This window comes from Papaver somniferum, chromosome 7, assembly GCF_003573695.1.
Source record: "Papaver somniferum cultivar HN1 chromosome 7, ASM357369v1, whole genome shotgun sequence".
Lineage (NCBI taxonomy): Eukaryota > Viridiplantae > Streptophyta > Magnoliopsida > Ranunculales > Papaveraceae > Papaver > Papaver somniferum.
Window position 1 is genome coordinate 35,256,447 of NC_039364.1, and position 14,396 is coordinate 35,270,842.

General features: G+C 36.5%; 1 protein-coding gene across 1 annotated transcript; it reads left to right on the plus strand.

The window, feature by feature from the left end:
* The first annotated feature begins 13,235 nt into the window (after positions 1-13,235).
* On the plus strand, positions 13,236-13,915 carry LOC113293556. Its single transcript, XM_026542161.1, has 2 exons — positions 13,236-13,314; positions 13,423-13,915. The coding sequence occupies exons 1-2, from the start codon at positions 13,281-13,283 to the stop codon at positions 13,743-13,745; spliced, it is 357 nt and encodes a 118-aa protein (XP_026397946.1). The 5' UTR covers positions 13,236-13,280; the 3' UTR covers positions 13,746-13,915.
* The last annotated feature ends 481 nt before the right edge of the window (positions 13,916-14,396 follow it).

Genomic DNA, 14,396 nt, shown 5'->3' on the forward strand with positions numbered 1-14,396 from the left:
TTCCCCCCAACCTAGATTTGGTTTGTAACAAAACTTTTAAACCAACTAATCTGAGAGTCCCTAATCTATGATTGGAACTGTGTGCTTCCCAAGTCCTCTTGGACTATTTATCTGCTAAATATAACATCTTTAAAGAACCACAGTTGGAATTAATTTCTCTGACCATCCCGCAAAAAGTCCATTCTGAGTTAGACCTTGTGAATCCTGAACCCCTAAAATTAAAAGATTTTGTGCTTCAAAGTAAACCTGTTGAAAAATATAGGTTTGGGGGTGATTCATCCGGTTTTTCACGCTCACTCCCATTTCAGTCCAATTATAGTTGTTTGAAACTGTCTATGTTTCAGCACTTCGTCTTTTGGGTTGATCCTCAACTCTTTAGACTGTATGTATATAGTGAATTTCTTGTATATAATCCGGTAGGTAATGTTTAGTAGAATCTTTTATGTTTTCTTTTGTATATATTGTGCTAATCCAATGTGCTTTCACTTAAGTTACTGTTGGATTTTTACCTTGTATAACGGAGTTCTAATTTTGCTTTCGCCGTCAAATCGGGTATTCTCTTTCCTTTTTCTCTACTCAGCATAATCCTCTTCGTATGTTATAATTCTTTTCATATTTTGAAACATTGAGGACAATGTTTAGTTTAGGTTTGGGGGTATGGTATAGATACCACGATCACATGTTATAATTGAAAACAGAACTCATTCTTTTTGAAAAATTGAAAAATTTGAAAAAAAAAAAAAAATTTGAAAAAATGAAAAAAAACATAAAAATGGAGCTGATTTACCTTGAAATGTTGACTCTTGTGCAAATATGTAATTTTTAGGATTCTTAGTCTAGATATTTAGGCACCCTGATTCTAGTACAATTCACATAGTGATAAGAAACTTGCACGCGCACGATCTACCAATACATGTATAGCCTCATCCTTGAGGTGTTCTATCGGAAGTTTTAGTTGCCAATCACTTTAGAATACTGAACGAAACTTGACTAGCTTGTTCTTTGGTTGGTTGGGATAGAAGGTGGAGGTAACATTAAGAAAGACAACCATCGAATTTAACTGGGTGCATCAAAAAGGGCTACCTCTTGCAAAGTGTCATGTAATTTTTTGTTTCTTTTTGTCTATGTATCAAAAGTGTTACCATGTCGAAAAAAATCAAATATCAAAAATAAAATAAAATGATGTATATATTCAAAAAAAAAAATCAAAAAAAAAAAAAATCAAGTATTTATCAATTCCATCCTCTCTTGTTCCAAAAATAAAAGAGAGTAGTCAATGTAAATAAGAGTCATGTAAAGAGTCATCTTTTGTTGTATTATAGTAAGCAAGGAAGGGTGCATGCCATTGATGTACAACGCGAGTAATTGTGAAATACCTCCAACTCATTCACAATTCTCGTAAAGTCCGGACAGCTAGCTAGATTTCGACCTCGGTTCTTAGCCTGAGAGACTATCTCTTGGTGATTAGTAGTCATAACATCCGATCTTTCTTTACACATGTGTAGATACACTTTACACTCTTATCACATGTCTTTATTTGTTATCAGTGCTAGGATTGTGCCTTTGATAGCTAGATTGACATCTCCATTTTGCTGTGAGCTTCTACTGTCTTGCACATGTCACATTTCATGGAATCTGAGCTTATATTTTGTCCTAGAACTTTGTGGGTACGTTCTAAGCAAACCTTCACGAGACTTCAACTCGTCCACTAGGGACACTTAGTGGTTTAAAAGGCTTAGTGCATACGTTAAATGCATTCGAGAGACCAGCGACAGTGGTATAGGTAGGATTTACTTAGTTTTGTTTTACTTGAGGACAAGTAAAATTCAGGTTTGGGGGTATTTGATGAGTGCTAAAAAGTGCATATTTCTATATCTTTTTGTTGGCAATTAACTCATCTTTTGTGCTCTAATTCTCCATTTTATCCCATATTCTATATTTTCATTGTTTTCAAGAATAAATACTTTTCTTAATTAATTTTGCATTTTTAGGTTGTAAATAAAGTTTGGATGAATTACGGAGCAAAAAGAGCATAAAAGTGGTGGAAGCCAAGAGGAATCACACAAGGAAGCCGCGAAGAATGTTGTGCGCAAGACCAAAAGGCTAGAACTGGGCTTGAAGAGGAAGAATTGTTCTTAAAGAAGATATGGGCTTGGCATACCCAAGGCCCAAACCCCTCACCCAAACCCATTTCCAATATCCATACCCGCCTTCATCTTCAGCCGTCAGATTGGATCCATCACATCATCCAACGTTCGCCTCATCATCGTGCATCAAACTCTGAAGCTCCTGTCAAACATCATAGTACCTAACTCCAATCTAAGCCGTCAGTTTTGATGTATCACACATCCAACGGTCGCTCCACGCCTGCTTCCATCTTGCCGTTAGATTCATTTCAGAAGTGACAATCCAACGCTCATCCTCGCTGTTCATCAAACCCTGCTGCTCCGCCCAACACTATAGTACCTAACCCTATACCCAAAACAGAACCAAAAATCCCCTACCCCAAATTCCATCGATCCCATCTTCTCCTTCACCGTCTGCAGAGAAAACTCTGCCATCGCCACCATCCCTAGCCGCCTTCTCCTCTGCCATACCCACTCTACTTCACCAACTACAGAAACCCATCATCACCACCAACCTTCCCTACTAACTATCAATCGATTTCATCGATTTCACACCCCTCTTCTCACTATTGGCGTGTGAAAGTGGTGAAATAGGATGATGGCTATGAAGCTAGAGCATGGAGAGGAAGAGGAGCAGCAACAGCAGTATGGGTAAGCAATTGTCCCATCAATTTCTCGAATTTTGTTGTAACCCTAACCCTAACTGTTGATTTGGGAATTTGGGGGAAAATTGTAAACCCTAATTTTGGGTATAAATAGAAAGCTTGTGTGTTGTGTTAAAGATATGCCTGGATTAGCCAGAGCACCAACTTAGAGGCCTGGACTAGCCAGTGCTCTCTACTGTTACTTCTTGTTTAATTTCAAGTTAAGTAATTTCAATTGTATTTGTTCACCATGTCTAGTATGTTCTAATTACTCTTGCTAGGGTGTAGATGAAACCCTTAGTCATATGTTGAGAAAATTTCTGTTCAATTTAATGTTCTTATGATGTTCACTGTTGTAGGATGATTACTAGCTAAAGCATTCAAATGCACTTGTGATGAGTTGTACTGTGAGAAGACAGTTCATGCTAGGAGTGAATTAGATAACATAGCTAGAATTATTATCCATTTTATCCTGTTAGGGATGATAGTTAGCTAAATTGATCAAATGAACCTGTGATAGGCTGTACTGTAAGAAGACAGTTTATGCTAGGGGTGAGTTAGTGAGAATGGTTGGCATATTATCCATTTTATCCTTCCATGTAAAGGAACAAGAACATAAGTTGAATAGGTATTGCCTTAGCTTAGGATTATTAGGTGGATTCAAATGCGCTAGTGCTTTTAGTCACTGTCACTAGAAATAGTTAGGAAACTTAGAAATCAGTAGAAAGATTTAGAAAACAACACCAACTCCCTCCTTGTCCTTGTGGACTTCCCCTTATTTGCTCACTCACTACTTTAGATCCTGTATACTTGCAGGTTTAGGTTAAAACATAGTTTTAGGACTTATTCCTTTTCCTATCAACACGCTCCTGAAGTAGGCATGACGCGCGACCTTTGCGGTATGATATTTCTGTCGCAAATCAATCTCAGCCATTCCTCTTTTCCTGAAAAATTCAGTGGTCTAGATTGCACCTTCATGAGACAGTGAGGTATAGGCGCCTACGCCAGCATGCCGTTTACAACAATGCCCGATCGGCCCTGCCAAATATGTCTCCCACGCTTGGATTCGACCAAGCTAAAGGTTGGTGTTTGAGCACCTCCTAAACCATAATCCAACGGTCGCAGATGTGGGTCGCAATCCATCTTGTCCGTCCAACTTCACCAGCTTGGACGGACAACCTAAGACAGGAATTAGGCGACCAGTGAGGCATCACCACAATCACCGTCCACCACTCTTCCGCACAAAGTGATCGTCCAATCTGGACTTACCTGTACAACCTCCAAATGATCACTCGAAGATGACTAGACATGCATCTATTTTAAGACGCTTAATCGTGACTTACTCCGTTAAGCCTTAAAACAGCGATGCTTCACACATGCTGATTATATTCGATACATTACCTGCATAGAATATACACGATATTTCACAAATATCGACTTCCTAAATAACTTAGTTATTTAATCTAGCATCACATGCTACCTTTTGTGGGTCCCACGATCCACACAATCGAGACATTAATCATGTCACAAACTGGGGGATACATACTGGGGTATTGGTATGGCGGTTTACAGCGTGCAACGCACAACGCGCTATCACAAGAATGTGTCAGGAAGACATGGACGGTTAGTGATGATGGGAAAAGTGGGCAAGACTAATTGTGTGACACTAACACACGCAACTACACTACTCCATCACTCCACTTTCTCCACTTCCTATGAGAGATGTGGGTAAGGCTCAATGACTTGTATAAATAGGTTTTCCTCCCTATTTCAAAACAACACAAGACAGAAACCAAGTGTTGATACAACCGTATCCAAACACCAGAACTGATAGATTTTTACATTCTGTAATCCAGTTCAGCTTTCTGATAAAAGTCATACACATCCAACACCTTCACAATCTCAACACCTTCTTCGCTTCCCTCCCTAAGATCAACCCCATCTCCTTCACTTTGTGACCGAAGCAAGTCTGGAACATCCATTTCTTGGTTTAGGCCAGAGTTGTACAGATTGATTTCTCGAATCACAAGCACTCCCGTGCAATGCATTTGTTTAGGGTTTAGATTCATTTCTCATCCACACACCCCAAATTACCAAAACCGGCAGAAATAGTTTTCACCTATAAACAATCACTATTTACACAATGACATATAATAGACTTAATCTTTGTAAACAAAAGTTCATCCTTTCTTCCATCAATATTTGCATAATGACATAAAAGACTTAACTTTTGTAGTCAAAAGTTCATTCTATCTTTTTTCAATACTTTCATACCGACATATAATAGAGTTAACTTTTGAGCAAGTATGGGACAGTCAAGGTTCACGGACGTAAACAACATATCCCATAATAATTTGCAATATATAAAACCATAAAGATTAATACTGCAAAAATCATCTTCCAAATAAACTTTAGAATTTAAATAAATAAATCTAAAAACATTGCAAGATGAAAACTGGCAATAGCTATGTATACTCACGATAATGGCTATTCCAAACCCTAGTTATCCTTCTTAAAAAGCACAAGAACAAATTCTCATAAGAAGTTTCCTAGACATTATTACTGCTCTTTGATAACTTCATACCTTTCAATGAAACCATCATAAAAGGTGTCGATGATTTCCTTGGCCGTGGAAACCCCATGATCATGAGTTAGAATACTAACTTTACGATCAACAACACAAGCAAGTTGCCTAGCTTTAACGTAATCCACGATGAGTTTCTTCTGATTCCTTATCAAGATCTGTTAATTAGCAAGGATTCTGGCCTGACCATCCAAGAGACAATTTATTTGTAGTTAAAGATTTTCAAACTCGACCTTTGAATATCCCTGAAAACAAGTTAAATCCTTGATAGATTCATCAATCCAGTAGTTGTGCTCTTTTCTTGCAAGCATCTTCTTCAGAACAGTTCTTGAATCGAATCACGTCCTTGAATGTCTCCTCCATGTCAAGACTCACAATCTCTTGAGATTTTGAGGAGTTCTACATATAAGTTTTTGTTAGGGATGGAATAACACAATATATAATATATATGTTTATAAACAGGAGAAAAAATCTCTCGTTATGGAAGCCCTATGAACTCATATGAAGGGGACACAGGCGTTCATGGACTGGTCACAGAAGAGGAAAGGATTTAATAAAAATCCAACTAGGGACAATACAATACTTGTTAATCATGGATCAATAATTTAGAAAACTTCTTTTCAAATTAGAGCCCGAGATACGATCATCAAGATCGAATTAACATACAGACACATAAAAACATACAACTATTCTTGAGACTCCCATATCATCATCCTTGCAACGCTCAAGATAGATACAAGAACGAAATTTACTGAAATCAGGTAAAGAAGTGAGAAGTATTCTCACTATGAATTATGGGAGATGAGTTGTACAAATCTTTTGTGCGTTTATATCGAATATTCCCCTTTTTCCATTGATTGTGACTTACCCTAGAGGAATTTGTGATAATCCCTTTTAAAAGTCCATCAGAAGGATTTTTCTGAGAACTAAGTCTAGGACCTCTAGAGATTGGTTCCATAGGATAAGAGTTGAAGGACTTCCATCTCTCGATTTAGACTTGCTAGACTTGTTCTTACAAGCAAAGGGAATGTGTTCATTAGTGGCACAAGATGATTTCTAGAAGAGAGATCATGCTTTTAAGAATTCTGGTTTTCTGTAGGAAAGAAATTCACTGTAGATGTCGTCAGACGATTTACTCTATTGAAAAAAGAAAGAAGCAAATAATAAAGATCTGAGATTTATTTCTTTCTAGCAAAACAATGAAGAGCAAAGTGATTCTTTTTCCCACAGAAGGAACAACATCGTGGATTATAAACATAATTTCCTTGACTCATAACCTTTTCCTGCACATGCGAATTTTTCAAGTGATTCACAGTGGGTAATTCCTTGGAGGGAATTTTCTTCACGCTGGGTAAAACCCTGTGAGTATCGGAGGAAGGTACATAGGATGACTTACTCATCAAAACAGAGTTTTCCTTTTTCAAGGTGTTACACTGTTCTTGGGAACATTGAAGGGATGCAACAAGTTTCTCTTTTTCAAAACGATGACTGTTTAATTCTGATGAATGAGCCTTGATTAAACGTTCTTCTCTAATTGAGTCCTCTCTAACAATATCTTCAAGTATACTAATTATTCACGCTGTAGAGTAGTTTCTTGAACCAATTTTTCGATATTGTTAGAGAGAGATTCAATAAAGCAATAGAGTTCACGTTCTCTTTCAAGAGATTTCTCAAATGCATTAATAAGATGATCATTCTTCTCTTCAAGAGTCTTGATTTTAGAACCTTGGAAATCAATGATATCAGCAGATTTTTTTAATGATCTGGTGAGTTCCATTTCAGATTCTGATATGATGTCAATTTTCTCGTTTTTCCCTCTGGACTCTGAAGAATTTGCTAAGGAGTTATCCTTTGAGTAAAACCCAAGATTTTGGCATAATCAGAAAATTTGGAAGACATCTCTATGTACGTAGTTTGTGAGATACTTCTTAGGTCTACAGAAATCAGATTGCTACAAACACGGACTTATAAAGTCTTAAATGTGTTTGCCTGCTCTGATACCAATTGAAAAAGCGTGGGTCTAACAACGTCACCTAATATTTCGTTTGGAAATCTGAATAGACAAACTCCAATATACTTTCAAGAGAATCAACTAGACAGTTAGACTCAATCTAGAGAAAAGTATATCAAAGAGTTTTATATCTCTTTCTCTCAATTCAATCTGCAATCAGCAAATAGGAATTTGCGAGCCCGATTGAATATAAGAGAAATAACTTGAATTGTACCAAAGACCAATGATCAAGGATCAATCAGTTTCAATCAACAACCAAAGGTTGGATTTACCAATTGATCGATTCAACTCACAACCTGTGATATTTCAATTATATAACAAAATATAATGCGGAAAAGAAATAACATAGACACCAGAATTTTGTTAACGAGAAAAACTGCAAATGCTGAAAAACCCCGGGACCTAGTCCAGATTTGAACATCACACTGTATTAATCCTCTACAGACACTAGCCTACTACCAATGAACTTCAGACTGGAATGTAGTTGAACCCTAATCAATCTCACAATGATTCAAGGTACAGTCGTGCTCGTTACGTCTCTGATCCCAGCAGGATACTACACACTTGATTCCCTTAACTGATCTCACCCACAACCAAGATTTGCTACGACCCAAAGTCGAAGACTTGATAAACAAATCTGTCTCACACAGAAAAGTCTATTGGAATAAATAAATCTGTCTCCCACAGAAACACCTACAAATTTTGTTCCGTCTTTTGATAAATCAAGGTGCACATGAACTAATTGATAAACCGGACTTATATTTTCGAAGAACAGCCTAGTATTATCAATCGCCTCACAATAATCTTAATCGTATGGTAGCGAAACAAGATATTGTGGAATCACAAACGATGAGACGAAGATGTTTGTGACTGCTTTTAATCTTACCTATCAGAGATATAATCTCGAGCAAATCTTAGAGAAGATAGTACTCAAGTACGATAGAAGAAGTAAGATCAGAACACACAACTATAGAGAAAATAGTTGGGTCTTGCTTCACAATCCCAATGAAGTCTTTGAGTCGTTAACTTACAGGGTTTCGTGAAAAACCTAAGGTTAAATGAGAATCGACTCTAGCTTATACAACTAGTATCACACAGGAGGTGTGGGGATTAGGTGTCCCAGTTGCTAGAGTTCTCCTTTATATAGTTTTAAAATCAGGGTTTGCAATCTAAGTTACCTTGGTAACAAAGCATTCAATATTCACCGTTAGATGAAAACCTGATTAGATTTAAGCTAATATCTTTCAACCGTTAGATCGAACTTAGTTTGTTATACACAAATGAAATGTACCCTCATTTAGGTTTGAGTAACCATACCTAAACGTGTACACCATGTTGGCTCAACGGTAGTTAACCAAGGTTAGCTATATGAACACTCTCATATCAACCTTATTCATCTTAACCATAACTAGTTCAAATGACTCAAATGAAACTAGTTAAAGAGTTGTTCAATTGTTATATAGAAGTATACAAGAAAACAATTGAAGCAACATCGGTTTGATTCACTCGAATCAATTCATGAACATTATAGCCACGGTTTGCAAAGAATGCATTCCTTAATATATAAATGTAATATTTCATGATCCAACCGATTTTAGAACTTTAACCACTCAAGTATGTATACGGGTACGCATACCTAAGTAGCCGGTATGGGTTTGGGTTCGCCAGTATGTAAACGGGTACGCATACTTAAGTACACTTCCAAATCCCAGTAGAAATTCCCGGACCTATACCTTACGCAAGTACACGTACCGGTATGTGTACTTGGTACACGGAATTTCACAACTTCAAGCACGTATACGGGTATGCATACTTTAGTTACGGTCATGGATCACATACATGCAAGAATGCACACTATGTTTATAATCCAATGATGGTTAAGTATTCTAAACTCTATTTCAACCATTGAAACTTTCTTAGAGGATGACAATAGACGTTTTCACACACTATTATCATCAAAGCAATTTTTAAGTTATTGAAATAATCATAACGAAACATTCCAAGTCTATACCAAATGATTGTATCACACAAACCATGTAAAATGTTACTCGGTGATTTTCACATGATCATCTTTTGACTTTCGTCAACAATATAAGATGAACTTGGTTGAAGCGAAAGCTTACCAACACATATTCCGAGAAATATGTAGGCGAGTTAAACTCAGCTCGAAATCTCAAATGTGTATAATCGACAACTATATAGTAATACGACTTTTGTCTCAATGTAGGAGATAGAGTAGAAATAGACTTTCCAAGTGATAGATGAGTTCTAGTCTCCACATATCTTTTGTTGATGAAGTTCCACAAGCTCTCCTTAGAAGTTCTTCGTTTTCAATTGATGAACGTCGTGAAGTATAATGCTCAACTACACAATTTATCCTAGTCCGAGACATCACTATAAGTAGATTAGAAATCAAGACTTATATTTTTTATCACTAACATTGACAAGGAGATATCAACGCTTGCGAGTTCGACCGAGCAGTGCTCTAACAGTTTGAAGAACATGTTATGTTTGGTTTGAGCTACTTTAGGAAGACGGTTATCTGTAAGATGTTTAAGACAATAGATGTTGATGTTCTTAATTTGGATTTTTCTATGAATGTGAATTTTTAAACTAGAATGACTAGAGATTTTGAGAAAAAAGAAAAAATTAGTATGCAAGTGTATGTTGAAATGCTCAAAACAATGAATACTAGTCCAAACAATAGGATTAGGGAGGTTTATTAAAGCGTGATATGTAATGAATTCCAAAGAGATTAAATAGAATTTTAGAACTTGCAGAGGTAGAAACAATACCTTTCCAGAATTTATCTTAGAGTACCAGAGCTTTGTGAAAAGAATTAGACCATCCAGAGAGTAGATTTTGAGATGGTTAACATGAAGCTGAGTAAAGAAGGATGATTTGAGAAGATCGTAGGTGAATAAATAACCTGTAAAGGTCTTGAAGAGATAGTTATAGTCTTCCTTATCCCCAGGAAGCTTGCTGTGTAGATATTTAGACAGTTACAGCCAGATTGTTGAAACTGAGAGTTACGATAGTTTTCCATGTGATTCATTTTCATAGTGACTTGATGACTTGTTTCAAAGATTTTAGAGATTGATATTTTGCGAATTTCTCTGTGATTTTGAGTCTTGTGAAGATTACTGTGATTGTGAATCCTGTAAAGATTACTGTGATGATTGATGATAAGAGATTCCTGATTGGATTCCATGAGAAACAACGAAAAGAAAGAAAGGGTTGAGAGATTGAGCACTGAGAGTGATGAGGAATTCAGTGTTTAGGGTATTGGGGGGATTCATGGGATTAGATTTTTGATCCGCCCAGATTTTTGAGCCGACCGATCAGAAACCTGTGGAAACTAGCCGTTGAGGGACTACTAGACAAGAGCAACGGGCAAAAGCGAGGACGACCGGGAAGAAATCAGGTGAGAGGGAGAGAGAAGGAGTCGTACAATGAGAGAGTCCATCTTGTTAGCTCATTAAATCACTTAACCACAAATCTTTATTCGATCCAAGAAATCAGATGAGAGGGAGAGAGAAGGAGTCGTACAAGACCACTTGAAGGAATATTTTTTTCTTCTATAAAAATAAAATAAAATAAAATCCGTTGCTCATTTTTTAAAATACCGGCAGAATATTGAGTTGGCAGACCGAGTAGGAGCTTGTGTTTCTATTCATTTTAACCCGTCCCGTTACACCTGCAGATGTCCCAGCGTCAAAGATTTTAGATTTTTTAGAGTGGTAGTCTGAGAGAGCGAAAGAAAGATTGATAGAATGAGTTAATTATATACAAGGGTTTGAACGAATCTTAACAACAAGGTTGTAACGTAGCCTTGGAATGTTAGCATAGAATGGTTTTCGTTTTCTATTTTTCCCTTTGTTGATTATAGCTTCAAAGTTCAAACACATATCATTATGGTGTTACCCATGAAAATACTTATCAAAACAAAAAATCTAGAGTGAGAAGTTTTTGTTGTGTAATTTCGGTGTTTTAGTGATAGGGACAACACAAAACAAATAAGACTCTTATGGAATATGTTTATTAAAGAGGAATATGAGAACAGCGAGATCAACAGCTACAAGCCTGTAACGTACATAGCAAGAGTTTTGTCTTCCTTTTTCTGTAAAATCAGCTTTAATTTTGGATGGAAGCCCAAAATGGCAAATCTCATCTCAAGAGACAAAATTCACAGCAAAACTGTAAAGAAAAGCAGCACAAATGAAAAGTTTGAATCTCCAAAAATTATTGTTGACTGGACCAGACCAACCCACCATTGTGAATCCATGACTTACTATTTTCAACATCCAGCAGATAGAAGATTTGAATGCCTTTGCAAGGCTCATTAACACTAAAGCATAGAAGAAATTCCCTAATGACCATGGACTTCTAAATATTGTGATTAACTAGAACATAGGGGAAAAGTCAGATTTCATTTCAAAACAGTACATGTATATTATGAAACATGTGATCGAGGAACTGGACGATATACCGGTACAAATTGCATTACAAAATTTTGTCCAAAGGTGCTTAGTGCTTATTGTACCGAAAGAAAAGTAATTCTTCAAGGTCGTAAATACACATTTGAGTAAGGCTCTAATGACAAAGGATGGTGCTGCACGAGTAGTAACAATTGTTCCGGTGAGGAAATATGATAGAGCCGCATGGGGTTTGATTATATTCCTTAGCTTAATGCACTCTCCTCCTAAAGCTACCTACATAGTTTTATACATGACATCCCCACTATTGTATTGTGCGATCAATGTAGTTAATATCGGATATCGGTTTATCACGACCAGGACCGATACACTGGTACGATTTTATATCGGGGATATTATCGTTCAAATATCGGTATAATATCGGTTCCAAATTTAGAGACTATAATTTTATAGCTACCATCAATTTTATCAAAAAACACAAGAGTAACTTCAATAACTTTAAAGTTCACTACCTAAAATGATAAATAAACAAGTTCCAACTAGAAACAGGAGAGTAACTTCAACAACTTAAAAGTTTACTGCCTAAAATGGTAATTAAACAAGTTAAAAGTTCAAACCAAAAACAAGAGAGTAACTTCAACAACTTTAAAGTTTACTACCTAAAACGGTAATTAAACAAGTATATTACAGTCTTATTCAAAATCATACGAGCCACTATTGATATCATCATCTTCAGCAACTCCATTAGCTCCATCAAGTAGTCCATAATCTGTATCTAGCATCAATTGATCAGTATCATATCCATCATACTCAGAGTCGGTTGGGTAAGTAGACTTATTTCGAGAGCTACATGCACCTCTACTACCAACTGGTCGACTTTCTTCACCAATAATATCTTGCAAATCATCCAAAGTTACATTATCACCTTCTACCGCCAAGTCTTCCAAGTTCTGTGGATACAACCATTCATCATTTTCATCATGCTCATCAAGAAAAATAGGATCACAAAATATCCCTGATATATCGGCCGATACGGCTAATATCGGACGATATTATCGCCAAGATATCGTATCGCCGATACAATGCTTATCCTACCGCTCCAAGACCGATATCTGAAATATCCCCGATATATCGGCCGATATTGACTACACTGGTGTAGATCCGGTATTAAATGGATCGTGAGAAGAAAGTAGCATTGCTCACCCATCTTAGCATCCTTTAGATACCTTCTTACTTTGGCCATATTCACATCAATGATTCTGGAATGTATTATTAGTGGATTAAGATAAACGTGTCAAGTGACAAAAGCAGGAGCACCTGATTGATCCTACTATTACATACACACAAGACTAATATCATTTGCCCCTCTCTTCCTCTATAAATATAAATATCCCAACCCCATTCTCTAATTTCTTTCTACATTGATTCATACAACCAAAAAAAGAAGGGAAAGTTTCTGAATCTCCACCCACCACTATAATGGCTCTCAAAATCAACATCTTCAGGCAATTAGGTATTATACTATCTATATTTTGCAATTAAATCTTTTATTTTCTGATAATTAAGTAACGTTTTCCAATATGAATTTTGTATGGTTATTTACTTGTGTTTGATTCTGCAGCTATGAAAGCTGGAACCCCTGGAAAATATTATATCAATCCATCTCCGAAACTGATGAGTAGAGCATCTCAATGGAGGGTTGTAGAGCATGAAGATGGTATTGAGACGATATTCAACAAGGGTGCTTTTAATGATGTTACTATCTTTATGAAAAGATACTATAACCAGGATATTGGCGATTGTGAAAACAAGGATGACGATTACAGTTACATAGTGAATAATGATTATCTTAATCATAGGGAAGCCAAGGCTGAGAAGAAAGACGGAAATCCAGTATTTTACTTTCCTAAAATCAAGAGTGAAGATAATAATAAGAAGAGTTGATGTTGTTGGAGTTCTTCAGGCTGAGTAGTGGTACTAGTACTAGTAGTTAGAGAAATGGAATGGTGGGTTACTGCTGGTTTTTATGAAAATTTCTTTCTAGTCTTTTTTTTCTTCATGGTTTTAGTTTCTAGAGGTGTTTTGAGAGTTGAGATTGGTATTTTGAAGATCATTAGTGGGTTTAATGAGAATCATATAACTTATGTAATCCTTCTTCTATTGTGAAAAAAAATGTCTCATGGATTAATTAGTACTGTTGATTTTGTGTTATGGTTTTCCTTTTATTTTCGCTAAACACTGAAATTACCAAAGATCTCTTGATTGAGAAGTTTTGTTGTTGTGTGTTTTAGTGATAGGGGAAAAAGCGAGATAAATTCTTTGTTTTAGTCACAAAAAGAAAAGAGTAAATGGTTTCGTACGCCCATGAAATACAGAGATCAGCCATAATCTGTAGACAGTAGAGTAGAGTAGAGTAAAGGTTTTTTTTTCCCCAGTGCAATGGTAAATTTTAAAGAGATAAAGGTCATAGCAAGTCTTATGGTGGAATCCATCCATGTTCCATCTTCTATGCCACCTGAGCACTTGGAACTGTTGATGGAAGCGCAAGTCTAATGGTGGAACACAGAGAACGCAAATAAGAATAGCGTAAAACGC